At 37.2% G+C, this 14,395-nt stretch overlaps 3 protein-coding genes across 10 annotated transcripts in view; 1 reads left to right on the top strand and 2 right to left on the bottom strand.

The window, feature by feature from the left end:
* Nucleotides 1-7: 7 nt before the first annotated feature.
* LOC131772017 (uncharacterized) lies at nt 8-4,696 on the bottom strand. Of its 3 annotated transcripts, none has more exons than XM_066166881.1 (7): nt 4,656-4,696; nt 4,312-4,478; nt 3,320-3,385; nt 2,433-2,756; nt 1,656-1,805; nt 1,052-1,192; nt 8-664 (listed from the first exon to the last, which is right to left on the bottom strand). In XM_066166881.1, exons 2-7 carry the CDS (start codon nt 4,456-4,458, stop codon nt 554-556), a joined length of 939 nt encoding a protein of 312 aa, XP_066022978.1. In that variant the 5' UTR covers nt 4,459-4,478; nt 4,656-4,696; the 3' UTR covers nt 8-553. The 3 variants fall into 3 exon arrangements, with proteins under 3 accessions (XP_066022978.1, XP_066022980.1, XP_066022979.1); XM_066166883.1 differs by lacking the exon at nt 4,656-4,696 and having other exon boundaries at nt 1,656-1,684; nt 1,724-1,805; nt 4,312-4,609; XM_066166882.1 differs by lacking the exons at nt 4,312-4,478; nt 4,656-4,696 and adding an exon at nt 3,654-3,797.
* LOC131772055 (uncharacterized) lies at nt 2,465-11,891 on the top strand. Of its 2 annotated transcripts, none has more exons than XM_066166885.1 (6): nt 2,465-2,603; nt 6,332-6,397; nt 7,379-7,666; nt 8,486-8,650; nt 9,672-9,797; nt 10,130-11,891. In XM_066166885.1, the coding sequence occupies exons 1-6, from the start codon at nt 2,601-2,603 to the stop codon at nt 10,196-10,198; spliced, it is 717 nt and encodes a 238-aa protein (XP_066022982.1). In that variant the 5' UTR covers nt 2,465-2,600; the 3' UTR covers nt 10,199-11,891. The 2 variants fall into 2 exon arrangements, with proteins under 2 accessions (XP_066022982.1, XP_058943947.2); XM_059087964.2 differs by lacking the exon at nt 2,465-2,603 and adding an exon at nt 4,768-4,961.
* The window catches only part of LOC131772014 (CARD- and ANK-domain containing inflammasome adapter protein-like), a 99,630-nt gene continuing 97,110 nt past the window's right edge, over nt 11,876-14,395 (bottom strand). For all 5 annotated transcript variants that reach the window (XM_066166875.1, XM_066166876.1, XM_066166874.1 and 2 more), the window contains one exon: nt 11,876-14,395. This exon is cut by the window's right edge and continues 176 nt beyond it. In XM_066166875.1, the coding sequence (XP_066022972.1) occupies nt 13,078-14,395 (1,318 nt within the window). In that variant the 3' untranslated portion in view covers nt 11,876-13,077.

Below are 14,395 nucleotides of genomic sequence, written 5' to 3' on the forward strand. Positions count from 1 at the left end.
TTTGACATCCTTTGATACTTTAAAATATATTAATTTTGCACCAACATGTTATAGTTACAACTTACATTATTTTGAAGCTACAGAGCTTGCCTTTTAAAATTTTTAAAAAACTAATAATCATTCCATAAGAAACAGTCTGTTTACAGCTGAAGCTTAAGTACTACTATGGTCAAATACGTACAACAGTTACCAGTCACTTTGAGGACGTGGCAACTCGCCATCCCTTATGGTGTACAATTTTTTACTACAAGAACTCACAAAGATAAACTTTTTAGAAAAATACACAAGATTAATTTGACTCTTAATAAACTCTGACTGAATCTCAATCTTAGACTGAGCTATCTAATCTTTAACTGTTTCAGGGGAAAAAATCCTGGGACTTTGAAAACTTCCTGCTTAATTTAGGGTGACTGCTTGATACAGTGCTGCTTAATACAGGTTTGACTGTACTAAAAGAACTCACAAACACAAACTTTCTAAGGTATGCTCCAATTGCACTACAAAGGTCTCCTGATGAACATGTCAGTGCTCATTCATGAAATGACATCAGGCACTAATAGTTTGGATTGGCATCCACAGAAGAGAAAGCTGGTGGTGGCACATTGGCTGTTGGTGCAAATGAATAAGGTGGTGGCATGTCTTCATCCTTTACTGCCTCGGGTATCTAGGGAAAAATTAAGTGAGGCAATCCATTCTAAGAAATGCTATTGGGACAGTTTCATCATTTATTCAAAAAGGTTCATCCAACTGAGGTCAAGGCAACTCTACATTAGATAAAACACAATCACATGACATACCATCTCATAAACCCTTTGGCTCACCCGAAGAGTGACTAGCAACTAATTTATCCTTACAACATCAGCTCTGATTCACACATTAAGGTTTTGAGAATGAAGGAAATTATTACCAACAAAAGAAGCTCTTCATTGTTTAACAAATTCTCCTTGTCAGCATCTTGGAAAATGTATAGAGAACAGTATGGAGAATATGCATATCAATACTAGGTTGTAAATGGTTAACATTTAACAGTTATGTACTCATGCATAATTACCTGGACTTGAGCTTGATTCTGCCCTTGGGAGGCAGCATCTGAATAGGGCACAGTCACTGCCTCAGCTGGGTTGGATCCCAAGGGAACAGCCCAGTAATGAGGCTGCTGAAAGGCTACCCCAGGTTGTGCAATCACCCCAGGCTTTGAAATGAACAGAATAATCTTTTTCTTAGACATAGAATATATTAACTGACTTTAGATTACATGGCATAAAATAATTTATCCATTTTGTCACATGCACAGGGCAAAAAAAAATTGAGTACCACAACTCAACTATAGTAAATTTTTGCCCCACAATCATGCACAATCTTTGGTGCTGCAGTAACATCCAAATGAGATTTCTTAAACCCAAGACTGTATCAATTGATGGATAATTTTACATAAAGTAGATTTTCAATTGTAAACACTGCACTGCACGGAAAAGTGGTTTGTTTTCTAACAAAAGAAAAACAAACAAACAAAAAAACACTGAAAACACAAAAATAAACTGAATCATTCTATGATTATAGTACTCCCCTTCAAACTTCCATTATTTCAAACTTTTTTGTTTGTCCTTGGATTGTATCATAAATCAGTACATAAGTTAAATCAGTTCTATAGTTACCTGCTGGGCTATATACACAGGTTGCTGGCTCATTGCTGGGTATCCCTGTGGCACCACACCAGCATCAGTCTGCATTAAAACCACACCAGGCTGTGCCCCTGGGTACATGTGCTGAGGCTGTATACACATCAGTTGCTGGTTGGTCCTTGTCTATAGTCACAGTAATGAAACATCAGTTACATTAAATATAAAAATCATTAATTTATAAAAAAAATTGATTATTTCTCATTTCACCAAGTAAAGTCAAAAGAATGCTCAAAACTATACAGGTAGGATGGTTTACAACAGAGCTACTGTGGAAAGGAAAAAAGACATGCTTTGAAACTTGTGAACAGCTTGACTCAGTCACTTGTCATTTACCATCTCCTTGTACACTGTTCTCCTATCCAAGACGAGTGACAGCATTTCAGAGACTTCACACGTTTTACATGACTGCTGCTACCAGAAAAAAGGGGGGAATGTGAAGCTACACACTCTATATAAATATATATATAAAAAAAGATTTTCAGCACAACTTAAAGAAAATATACATTTACAATACATGGAAGTTGGTCTTTTCTTCTATGAAAACAGCAAGATACTCTTCTACAAGAACAGCTCTAATCAACTTTAAAATGAAGACTTTCATAGCATTGGACACAAGGTTTAAAAATTGGAAATATCAGTGGATGTTCCCTAGTTTTATTGGCCATAAAATATATATTTCTGAATCAGTAAAATGATTTAATGTTAACTTTTAACATTAACAACTGAATGGTTGAGGTGATAATTACTTACATTGCTCACAACTGCTGGTGAGGTACCACAACACACTGCCGTACAACAATAGATGGATGATGCAAGGGCTGAGAAGAACTCACCCAAGGAGATAAGAAGAAGACATGAACCTAAACCAGCCACATTTACTGCTGTATCTCTGTGAAAGCCATACTGCTGATAGCAATCATGGTAGGTATAGGAACCATAATATCTGTTGCTATAGTAAGAGTTTGAACAGTATGCCTTCATATCAAAGTAGCTTGCAAGAGTAATGCAATAGCAGATGAACATTGCTCCTGAGAGGACACAACTTGAAATGGAGAAACCCATAAAACATCCAATCTGATGATAAAAAACACAGGACACAATTCAAACACATGACTTTATCTACTGCATTTATACAATTTAAAGCCTAACCTTATATATGCACCTGCACTGTGGGTAAAAAAAGTTGATTGACTGGTGAGCACCCAGTCTTGATTAGCCTCTCATGCAGAAACCTAATATGTGAATGGTTTTTAAAAAAAAAAAAGTTTTTAAACTGTTTAGTCATAAACTGATTTGAAAATCCCAAATTATACAGGATAACTATTATGTGCATGTTTGTTAATATAACGGTATAACCAATGCATAATATGAATTTGCGATTTAAGTTGTTTTACTTGTTTTCTTGGTACTTGTTTTCTTCTTCCATTATTTTTGATAAATTTATGAAATGAATGTCAGTCATTATAGATACCTAAGATTACACTTGAGAAAAATTTGACTGCAGTGGGGTTTTCCATCCCATTTTTCTCATTACAAGGGAAAAGGGATACCAATATACATTCTTGTGTGTATGATTGTTTTGAGAAAATGGCCAGAAAAAATAATTACAGGTTTCTTTAAATGGTCAAGTTACTCACCAAACAATTGTTTGGGATTGAGTCATCTCTTGCTCCTATGTATCCCAAAATCCCAGTGATTAAAACCTATAAATAATACATACAAGTGGAATGATCTTTTGAATGCAGTAAAATAACTCTCCCTGTGGATTTACTGTAATAACATGTATATTCTTAAAGTCCGAAAGACAAATTTGTTTTTATTTTGGGCAAAATTTCCGCACAGCCCCATACATCATTATACATCCATATATGGGGCTTTATTATTCAGTGTATCACCAGTAAGATGTACATGCATAATTAAGTATGGGGCTGTGCGGAAATTTTTCCCACATTTTATATTAGTAACCCTCACTCGATCATCTAAGGGAACTATTGGCACCAAATCAGGCAACATGGACTCCATCTCCACTTTATTTGGTGAAGCTTTATTAGCCAGTCCTGTCTGAACTGAGTCCAACATTTATGGCCAGCAAAATAAGGAAAAATTTCCGCACAGCCCCATACTTAATTATGCATGTACATCTTACTGGTGATACACTGAATAATAAAGCCCCATATATGGATGTATAATGATGTATGGGGCTGTGCGGAAATTTTGCCGCTGAGAGCCTTCAGATGAGGCGTCATTTAGATATCGTGTTACCCAAACCATAAGAGCGCTAAATTTATGGTTCAAACTCGCTTCACTTCAGTGCAAAAATCACGCAACAAAATGTCAAATTCAGGGAATATAGACCAGCTGCCCCAAAAATAATAACCTCCTTCACATGAAAGCGAAATTCCAGAGTTTCGAAAGTCCCCACGTGTCTCTCGCGACGATTTCGAATTCCAGGAGGAACTGAAATCAACAATTTGGGAAGATTTAGGGTGACTTTATCAAAGCTTATTACAGGCAAATCAAAAGACAAAAGTGAAAAACAGAGACTGCAAATTATGCTTTATCAATACAATCGAGAAACGGTCATTCACATTTGTACGCACGGCATGCGGAAGCAACAGATCAAACTTACCCAAAGGCCAACCCAGACGCCAAAACCAACGTAGGAACTCCAGTGTTGAGCGGAGATAATACATGCTACTCCAAACACGATCATTACAGCCCCAACTACCATCTGTGAGTTGGCCAACCCTCGCAAAGTAGTCGCTCTGTACACCATGACTACAATCGAAATGGCGACTAAGTGAAAATAACAAGGAAGTAAAACAATGCCGTCATATCAGATGGCACCGGGTGTTCTGCGCCCCATCATACCCAAAGCAAGCAAGATTTGTAAACTTAGGTCATATAATCTGAATTACGAGAACGTCACGCGCTAAATTAAACTATTTATCCAGTCAAAGAAATAAATGTCACCTCCTCGTCAGTTTTATTTTATACATTCAGTTCCTCCTGTGCTAAAAGTGACGAACAGTTTCACTTCCTCCCCTCCCCCCCTCCCTATGGAAGTCTCATCTTGTAGACGTCATTCTCGAACATTTCGTTGAATATTAAGTCGCCATATTGTTGGTAGTCATGGCGTACCATCCTGTGTCTCTTCGAGGTCTAGCTATCGCACATATGGTGTTTGGTTCTTTAATGATTATACTGGGAATTGCATCCCGTATTGCAGTGGATCACTGGTGTCCTAAGATCGGTTATGGCGTCTGGATTGGCATTTGGGTGAGCGTAAAAAATCTCATATACTTGTAATTGCCTCGTCGAATTAGTTAATCACTTACTAACTTACAGGTAAATCAAAAATTTGCGAAGTAGAGCTTTTGACTGCTCGATCAGCAGTGTCGCATGATGTCTACTGCAGTAGATACAGGAAAAACACATATTTCTAGTTTGTCTTGGATAAAGATCAGAAGTAAAGGATAGACAAAATTTTGCATTGCGGCTAGTTAGTTGCGCACAATTCGTCTCTATAGATACGATCACTCCCTTGGTGTTATTTACGCCATCGGGAAATTATCTGTGTACGCCAAATTTCTTGATCTCTTAGTGGCATTGACGAGCACTTAGAAGGTGATTTTGTGGAGGGTTTTGAGTAGTTCATTACTGCGTCAGTATAACGGAGCGATCAACTCCTCTGCACACTAGGTCATTACCCAGTTTGTTTATAACAATAAAACACCTGATATGCATATTTGCTATGCTTAATCCTGGGAGTAAGATGCTCACGGGCTGTGGATTAAATTACAAAACATTTGTGCAGATACCTTTTTTAATTTTTCAATTTGATCATTTTGGGAGATGGGTTCCGAAAAAAATATTTTACCTTGATATGTTACGATTCACGAAACACAATTTACAGCCCTTGGTAAGTATTATTCTGGTAAAATTTCCGCACAGCCCCATACTACATTATGCATTCAGTTCTTAAATAGAGAAAACAATGACAAAAACAATACATTGCCATTGGAAAACAGATTTTTTTTTACAATAGTATGGGGCTGTACAGAAACTTTACCATTATTCTAAGCTGATGGGTTTATTGATGACGGAAAATAACCCACATTAAAACCAGAATTACAGATTTACTGTAGTTATTTAAGTTCTTGAAAGTTTTAAAAACTGACCAACCTTGCAATGTGGCATGACCTAAGATTTCCTGAGACAAGGTCCAAAAAATCTCTTTTGATATGAAATCAAACTTGTTTACATCAGTTGGTTTTTGCAAAGAAAATTACACGCTTATAGTTTGACCACTGTTTGTGATAAGAGCTGCCACACTTTTAGTACATACATGCCAAGATGCAACATTTGGTTTAATAACAATCGCAATAAACCAAGTAATATTAGTTCAAGTCTGTTAACTGAGTTCGAGTTAGCTGATAATAAATTACTCATCATATCCATACGCTTTGCTACATCCTCCTGAATAAAAGCAAACTTGAAAAGCACATGAATTCACCGCTGTTAAAAAAATGGGGGTTTTCTTCTTCATGATGGTTACTATACATGTTTTGATTTTGTGTGTGTAGAGAATAATTATGAAATACTTTTAATTTATTAGTATAGTCAAATTTTTATCCTTCCTTTTACAGGTTCTTCTCACAGGAATCTTTGGATACGTTGGTGCAAAAGATGATTCAACTCCCAACAGGTGTTTGGTGAGTTTAAAGCTGCACACACCCCTGTGCTTGTAAATCTAGAATGCTTGATAATGCTAATGGTTTATATATTGATAAAGCAATGTACTCATCTAGCAGAACATTACTAGCTTACAGACTGTGACCAAAAAAAAATGTTAGGATAATTATTAGAGAAACCAAATGGCAGAACACACTGGGAAGTAGAAGAAGATGAGTGGTTTGGGTGCTGGTCTTGTAATCTGGTGATCCTGGGGTTTGCCTTGTTACACACGAGATTTGTTTTCAATTTTTTTGTGGTTCCTTGGCTGCAATTTGTATAAGTTATATCCAACTGGTCTGCCTCCTGCCAGTTGGGGTTCTTAACTACTTTAAGCGTTAATTCAAACAGCTGTTGTCTGAGCAAACTGCATCCGAAACAATCCTCAGTTTGGTTGGAAAGCAAACAGTGGAAGGACATTTATTTAAACTTTTAACTCCCAGAAGTGATTAACATAAAACTTCTCCCTACAATATCCATACATTCTTCAGCAAACAGGTAATGAGAATATTCAAACTTATCAGGTAGAAGCTGCTATCTTAATCTAGCACCAATTTTTCATAACTAATTTACAAGGAAATGTGTAGCAGCTACAGGGGAGAATTAACAATCATATCTTGGGAGTTAAAGGGTTAATTGAATCAACTCTCTTTAGGAGAAAGCCTGAGGCCCACTTTTTTGGGTAAAACTGTGGTTTGGTTTAGACCTGGTATTAATAACCAGCACTACATGTATGTTTGTGTTTATCAGTAATTAATATCATAATGTTTATTTCCAACTTGTTTGAATTCATTATTATTTAATTATTTTATAAATGCATTTAGACTTGTGAATTATATTACCTAATAACTATGATAATTATTGTTATTATTATTTACTTATTTATTAATATCTCGGCAACAAAAGATATTGAGTTTCTTGAATTAGTGTAACCTTGGTTTTTTTCTGGCTGTTTTGTGCAGATTGGCACTTACATGGGATTTGCCATCACAGCTTGTGTTCTAACTGTGTTCATGTTCATCACCTACTGTATCGCTCTGGTAGACTATTCTCATATCAGCAGCTGCAAGAGTTACCATTACAGTTACTTCAAAGTCTATTGTTACTCTGCAAGTAAGAGGCATATGGCTGCTGTTGGAACTGGGTTAGGCTCCTGCCTTCTAATATGCGCCGTCGTTCAGTTTATGTTGTCTCTCACTGCATCAATGTACTGCTGTGGTGCTGTTTGTTGCAACACCCCAGGAGGAGTGGTTCGTATTATCAGTAGACACTTTGTATTCATGAATTTGCATGGTAGAATCTTTTGCTAGATATGCATGTACCACAGTTTGATCATGAACCCTTTAACTCCCATGAGTGACCAAGATAGAATTTCTCCTTACAATATAAATGTAGTATCAAGCAGACAAGTGATGAGAATAAGGAAAAAAGGATCAATTAAGCAATTATTTTTGATCCAATACCAAACTTCCAAAAGTAACATCATGAGAATTGTATGGCGAACAGTAAGGAGAATTTCTAATAAGATCTGGGAGTGAGAGGGTTAAGAAGGCACAGAAAGTTAGATGATCATTCAACCAGTACTTGTGTCAGAGGCATAAATGCATGGAGCAATTAGTACCCATTTATACTCCTTGGTACAGGAGAGAGACCATGTCAGAGGAGTGTCATGTCCAAGAACACAACTCAGTGACCTAGCCTATATCAACCACAGCTAAAAAGAACATGAAGATCTCTATCATTGGAGTTCCAGCTTATGTATCTCTCACAATTTATTTTTTACTCACTGTACTTAGCATAGTACTCAGCAACTATGTTAAAAAACCTCTGTTTTGGCTTTCAGTTACAGCTTAACTTGAAAATAAGCAGGATGGTTTCTTTTCAGTTATTACTAAATAGTCAGCAGGGTCCACACTTCAGGACTAACACCAAAATATTTTTCTATACTGCCAGACTAAACTCAATGAATGAATGTTTTAAATTCAATGATGGTTGTATTGATTGAGAGATTGGTATTATGAGGAGAAGTTTTGGGACTGAAAGAGTTTATTTTTACTTCTGGTTGTTAGATGGTAACCAATCAACAAGTGACATACATTCAGCCTGGGCGGCCTGCATTTACAGGACCACAGGGAGGCATGGTTATCATTCAGCCAACTGGTGGAGTAACAACTACAACACCAGCTTACCCAGCAGTAGCCCAGCCTCAAGTTTATGTTCAACAGCAAGTTCATGTGAGTTATATTTTGAAAAAAAGATTGTGGTCTCAAATAAGGATGAATGCAGTCATAATGAAGTTTTATTGTTTGTCTTGTGGGAGAGTCACTTTAAAGTTTGCAGTGTTGAAACTCATTAAGCTAAAATTGTCTAAAATGTATATAAAATGAGGAAGATGGTAAGTTTTGGGCTGGGTAAAAAAAAGAAAGATGTTTTTTTGGTCTTGTCACAATTGTGGGACAAAGAAAAAATTTTTTTTTTTTTTACTTGATTTTGTTTTGTAATTGTGTATTTTTGTTTGTTTGTTTGTTAATTTTCATTTGTTCTTGTTTACTTTTGTCTGCTTCTGTTCACATCTGTTTCTTTCTTTCTTTCTTTGTTCTTCTTACAATAACAAAACTCAAACAAGTTTATAGTCTATCAAAAACAAGTTAATGCTACTCCTCCCAGGATGGGATGCCAGTCCATCAAATGGTAGTGCTTATTTAGGCCTAAACCAAATAGATCTGTCCTGTTCATATAGAATACTTCATGGAAAGTCTGTCTGTATAGTTTTTATACACCAGCTGGTAGTAACGGAAATTGAACTAAATTTTTTCATACATTTGGAAAGTGCACAATTTAATTACCTAAATACAGGGCTCATTAGTCAATACAGTCAAATATTTTTGTTAATCCAGCACTCTGCAAAATTTTTCACACAACGGCTTCTTTGTCTTTCATTTTCCAGCTATTTGATTGGTTACTTTAAACAACCTTTGAAATCTAATGGGTGGTTTTGTTTTAATGTTTCCTTCTCATCACCTGCCAGAACATACAATTTTGAGCAAACCATGTGCACTTCGTGAATGAATTGCACTGCTGAGGGCCAATCAAATTGCAGTGAGCTATTGATTTTAAAGTGGATGTAAAATTTAAAAGGTTTTAATTACCTAAGTCAAGCACATAACTTTGAGGCCTGTTCATGTTGTGCCATTAATGAATCAAATACCTGACATTGACACTGATTTCTATTTTTTAACTTCATTACACTCACAGCCTGGGGTGACCATCCAACAGCCTGGCTACTGGGCTGTTCCCCCTGGGTCCAACCCAGCTGGTATGGTGACTGTGACACACGCAAGTGCTCTTAGTCCACAGATACAGACTCAAATACAATCTCAGGTATGCAAAATAATGATTGTAGTTGGTGAGCAGGCTGCATGGACTGATCTGAAAAGCGTCTTGGAGTATGTATAAAATTTACCACAGTGGAAAGCTTGATCGTGTGGTCCTGCGAAGTATTGCTATCTGTGACATTTTATCGTCAACTAAAATTTAATTTATCACCACATCTGGTTTCATATTTGGGAAAGTTATCTTCTAAAGCGCTCAGAACATGAGCTTCGGCCAAGATCTTTCCTTTCTGAATCCACTGACGTGTTCAAGTGCCTCACGACGTCCCCTTTTCTAAAAACGTCACGTGTAATTTAAGTTTCTTTTTTTTTTTTTCACAGACGCTAGTTACTGATGAGAGGCCGCCACCTTATGCTGCATATATGCAGACGAGCAATCCTCCACCTTGAGGTGTTTCGCTTGATGTTACCCCGGGTGGACTGGTTGATATTTGAGTCTATGCGGTGATGGGGCATAATTTATTTTGAAAGTTTCTGTAAATAGCCGACCAAGCATTTAGTGTAGCCTTGTAAAGGACCATTTCATCTGTACTCGACAAATGGGTTGTCTGGAATTGTCGCTTTTGTATATAAAAATAATTTTCATCTTGGTTACCAAGTTGAAAAAGAATTATTATTTTAAGTTTTTTTCTTAATAACCGGGCTGTGGTCTCCTAATGGTAAATTGTCTTTCTTCATAACCGAGATATATTTATCGAGAAACAGGACCTTTGTAAGTTCTTTAGCTTATCTTCCAAGCTCACTTCTTCGTGTGAAAACAGTAAGATTTGAGCAATGAAAATTGTGGCAAAGTGCACGGAATGTTGGTGATCAAGCCAGTCTGGTCGACTAAGCTCAGTTGTAAAGACCCAGTCCTTCAAGTGAACCCCCCCCTCCCTCATGGGGTTAGCAGACACTTAATACTGAAACGTTGTAACCCAATGTTTTTTAGTTTGACCGCAACTCCTAATGGTTACTACATTTCAATCAGCTCTGCTAGCAGTCGTTCATTGTTACGATTGTCCAACGCTGCCTGACCAACATAAGTGTCATTTTTTTTTTAACACTGTGAATTGTTGTTTCCTAGCGTCAATATCCATGTAACCCGTCCCATTCATTTCATTTGTGAGTAGAGTGCAAAAGCGGGGCGAGTGACAGAAAAAAAGGGGGGGGGAGGGGAGAATGAGAACCCTGCCAATTTTCTCTCGACCAAAAATTTATTTGTCTCCACTAACAGGAGAGCCTGGCAGAGGCCAGTATGTGTCAAGGACCCGAGGGGAATCTTTTATCGCCCTAAATATGCCCTTTGTGTTCGTTCGTAGTAAGAATCCTTAGCATATGGTCCGTGATTACTTTGAAGTTGTGTAAGAGTGTAGTAATTTCTATTTTAGTAATAGCACAAAGCTTTGTATTGAATATTACGTGAGAAGAAATAATTACATCTTCTTAGATGAAACAGGAAGAGGAGAGGATTTCCTTTCTGAGCAGTCACAATTTATGCTGAAATGTTAAAGGCCTCGCAGATTTATTTATGCAAGAAGGGGGGGGGGTGGTATTTTATGGTCAAGTTTTTGACTTTGAATTCTGTGATGTTACATGAAAACAAGGATACATCTAGATGTACTTTATATTCAAGTGGTAATTTATTCTATTTATATCAATTTATTTTCTTTGCATGCTGGGGATTGTATTAAGACTAACTCCAGTTTGATAGTATCTTCTAAAATAGTACATCCTTTCGCTTATTTATTGAAGATAGGTCCTACATAGTTCGTACAATTTTTCTTAACGAATTATTTGCGAAATTGAAGATTGGTGAGAGCCTGGTGCTTCTCTCTTGATATTAAATCGCTTTTTACCTGCGATACTTTAGCGTTCTTGTGTACATTATGAGGGATATACTTCTCACTTGTTCGCTCTCCCAACAGGGCGCTGTGCGAACAAGATCGAGAGTTCGCCGTAAAAAGTTTGATATTAGAATTTATTTTTTATTGAATTTCCCTCCAATATTTATTGTTATAACTTATTTTGTAGAGTGACATAGAGTGATCATTATTTATAGCATGCCCCATCAGTCTAATAAAGATTTCAATGCACGCAACAATTTATGTTGTGATATTTATTTCTGACGTAGAATTAAGATGAACTGAAGATTGTTGATTACCCAATACAACGGTACAGTTTATGTTTCTATGCCGACCTGCACCTTCGCTGCTGTTATTGCCAGTGTCAAGCAACTATTAAATTACGTCCTATTGGTTTAAATTAGAGTTTGGAAGGTAATACGGAATAATATCGGTTTTGTTATACTGCTTTCTGTGATTGGTCAACAAACCTACGCCATCCAATCAGAAGAAAAAGCCCGAAATCGATCACGAAATGGTTACCCGCCCTTTGAAGCTTTTTCATGTCTATACTTTGGGTTCTGATTGGTGATTTTCGGATGTTGTTCTTTGTTCCGATTGGCCCATGTGATTTCTTTAGTTCTGGATTTTAAAATTTTTTTTCCGAGCCTCGAACACTGCTTAAGGATATACTGACGAAGAAGCTAAGTGAAAAAACTTTCACGTGGATAAGTAGTACTCAAGTTTTTGCTTTCTGAAAAGAGTGATAAATGTAACACCAAATGATTTTCATTTGGCCGCTTTGTAGACCCAACTTTTTCTGGCTCTAATTTTTACAGTCGTTTACGGTAGGGTTTTTTTCCGGGAGGCACATTCGCATATTTTGGTATGTTTCCTTAGCCTCGCATCGTAAACTGCTAGATTCCATGCTTGATTAATTTTTTTTTTCTTTTCCTTTTTTTTTTTTAATTTTTTTTTTATCGCTAGGTTATTTAGAAGCTACTTCAAATTGATTGAAAACTGTACAAAGATTATTATTTTTTTTGAATCCCTATTTGCTATATAACGTGGTGAAAAATTCCCAGTGAATCGATTGTTATATCGATCATATGCAGGCGAAATAGTTAGGGTACAAAACTTTCACATATGTACAAAACAAGATTGAAAAGCCGCACAATTTTCACACAGCTGATCATCTGCCACTTTCTCATTCAACGTTTCTTAAAAAAAAAATAATAATAATTTCAAAAATCTAATTAACATTAACTGATCCAAAAAATTAATAAAATGAGTTTTTGGTAACACGGCGATGTAAATAATAGGGCCATATGGTTATGAATTGAAACTTCACAATGATCTTGCCTTGTAAACAATTCTTGTTTGCGCTAATTATATGTAACACGAAACGTGTGCTGAAAAGTCTAAAATAATGGTGAACGGCGTAAGTTAATCTAACTTTTCCTCGGGGAACTTTAAGCCATGTTCAAGGTACTTTAAGCCTTTTCCTGCCCCTTGAATGGCAACTGTTAAAACCGATTGACTTCCAGCCGGTTGAATTTTCCCCGATTGACTTTCCGCTGACTGACTTTCCGCCGATTGACTTTCCGGCAGTTGACTTTCCGCTGACTGACTTTCCGAATCTCTTTGGGGAAGGCTTCTTTTTGGTTTAAGATACTCCTCAATTTCTGTTTCCTTGTTCATTTGAGCTAAGTCAGCCGCATCCTTTCCACCCACTTTCAAGTTAACGTCGGCGTCGAGTTCAACAAGTTTTTTAACAACTTGAATGTTGCCATACATCGCTGCCAAATGCAGTGGTGTGAAACCGTCTACATCGTTGGCGTTTATATCTGCTTTGTGTTTCACAAGCAAATCTACAATCTCGAGACTAGCACTTTTGCTGGCAACATGAAGAACTGTCTGACTTTGCGTTTCAGGAATGGTAGCACCCATTTCATTGATATTCGTCCGCACGTTCTCTGGAGGATCCTTTCCCCATCCACTCTTGAGGATGTGTCCGAAGTCTGCAACGTCAAGACTACCACCGTTAGTGCGCCTCAAGAACAAGGGCAACAGAGCTTTCTCTACTTGGACATAATGCCAGGCTAGTTTCCCTCTGTCCTTCCCACGAACAAGGTAAATTCTCTCACTAGCATTCTCATTGTATTTCATATTTACATCCGCTTCGCTTTCAAGTAGAAATTTGACAATGAATTTGTGTTTATTTTTGACGGCGAAGTAAAGCGCAGTTTGGCCTTTGCTGTTCCGCAAATTGATGTCGCTTCCTGAATCAATTAGTAACCGGGAGACACTCAAGGATCCGGCTCCTAAACAACCATGCAATTCCACCGTTTTTGAGATATTTATGCGACCCACATCGGCTCCATGCTTTAAAAGGATGTCAACGGCCATGTAGTTGTTCCAATCAGCTGCCAAAGACAAAGGTGAAACCTTGTCGTCTGTCCTCTGAACATTTAAGTCAGCTCCAAGATCAATGAGGGTCTTAATAAACTCACCAGAGGCTGATAGACTTGCCCACAGCAAAGGTGTACGGTTGCTTTTTCCTGGGATGTTTATATCCACACCCTCGTTTAGAACAATCTCGACAGCCTTCTCTACATCATTGTTATCTTTACACAAGTGCAGCTCAGTTAATGTATGCCTCCTCTCAACTTCCCCTTGGTACAGTTCTTCTATTTTAACATTTCCTTCTCCTTTATCTTGGAGAGCCAAGAGAATCTCTAACGCAGTTTTTCCAGGAAAAACC

Source organism: Pocillopora verrucosa, chromosome 5 (assembly GCF_036669915.1).
Source record: "Pocillopora verrucosa isolate sample1 chromosome 5, ASM3666991v2, whole genome shotgun sequence".
NCBI lineage: Eukaryota > Metazoa > Cnidaria > Anthozoa > Scleractinia > Pocilloporidae > Pocillopora > Pocillopora verrucosa.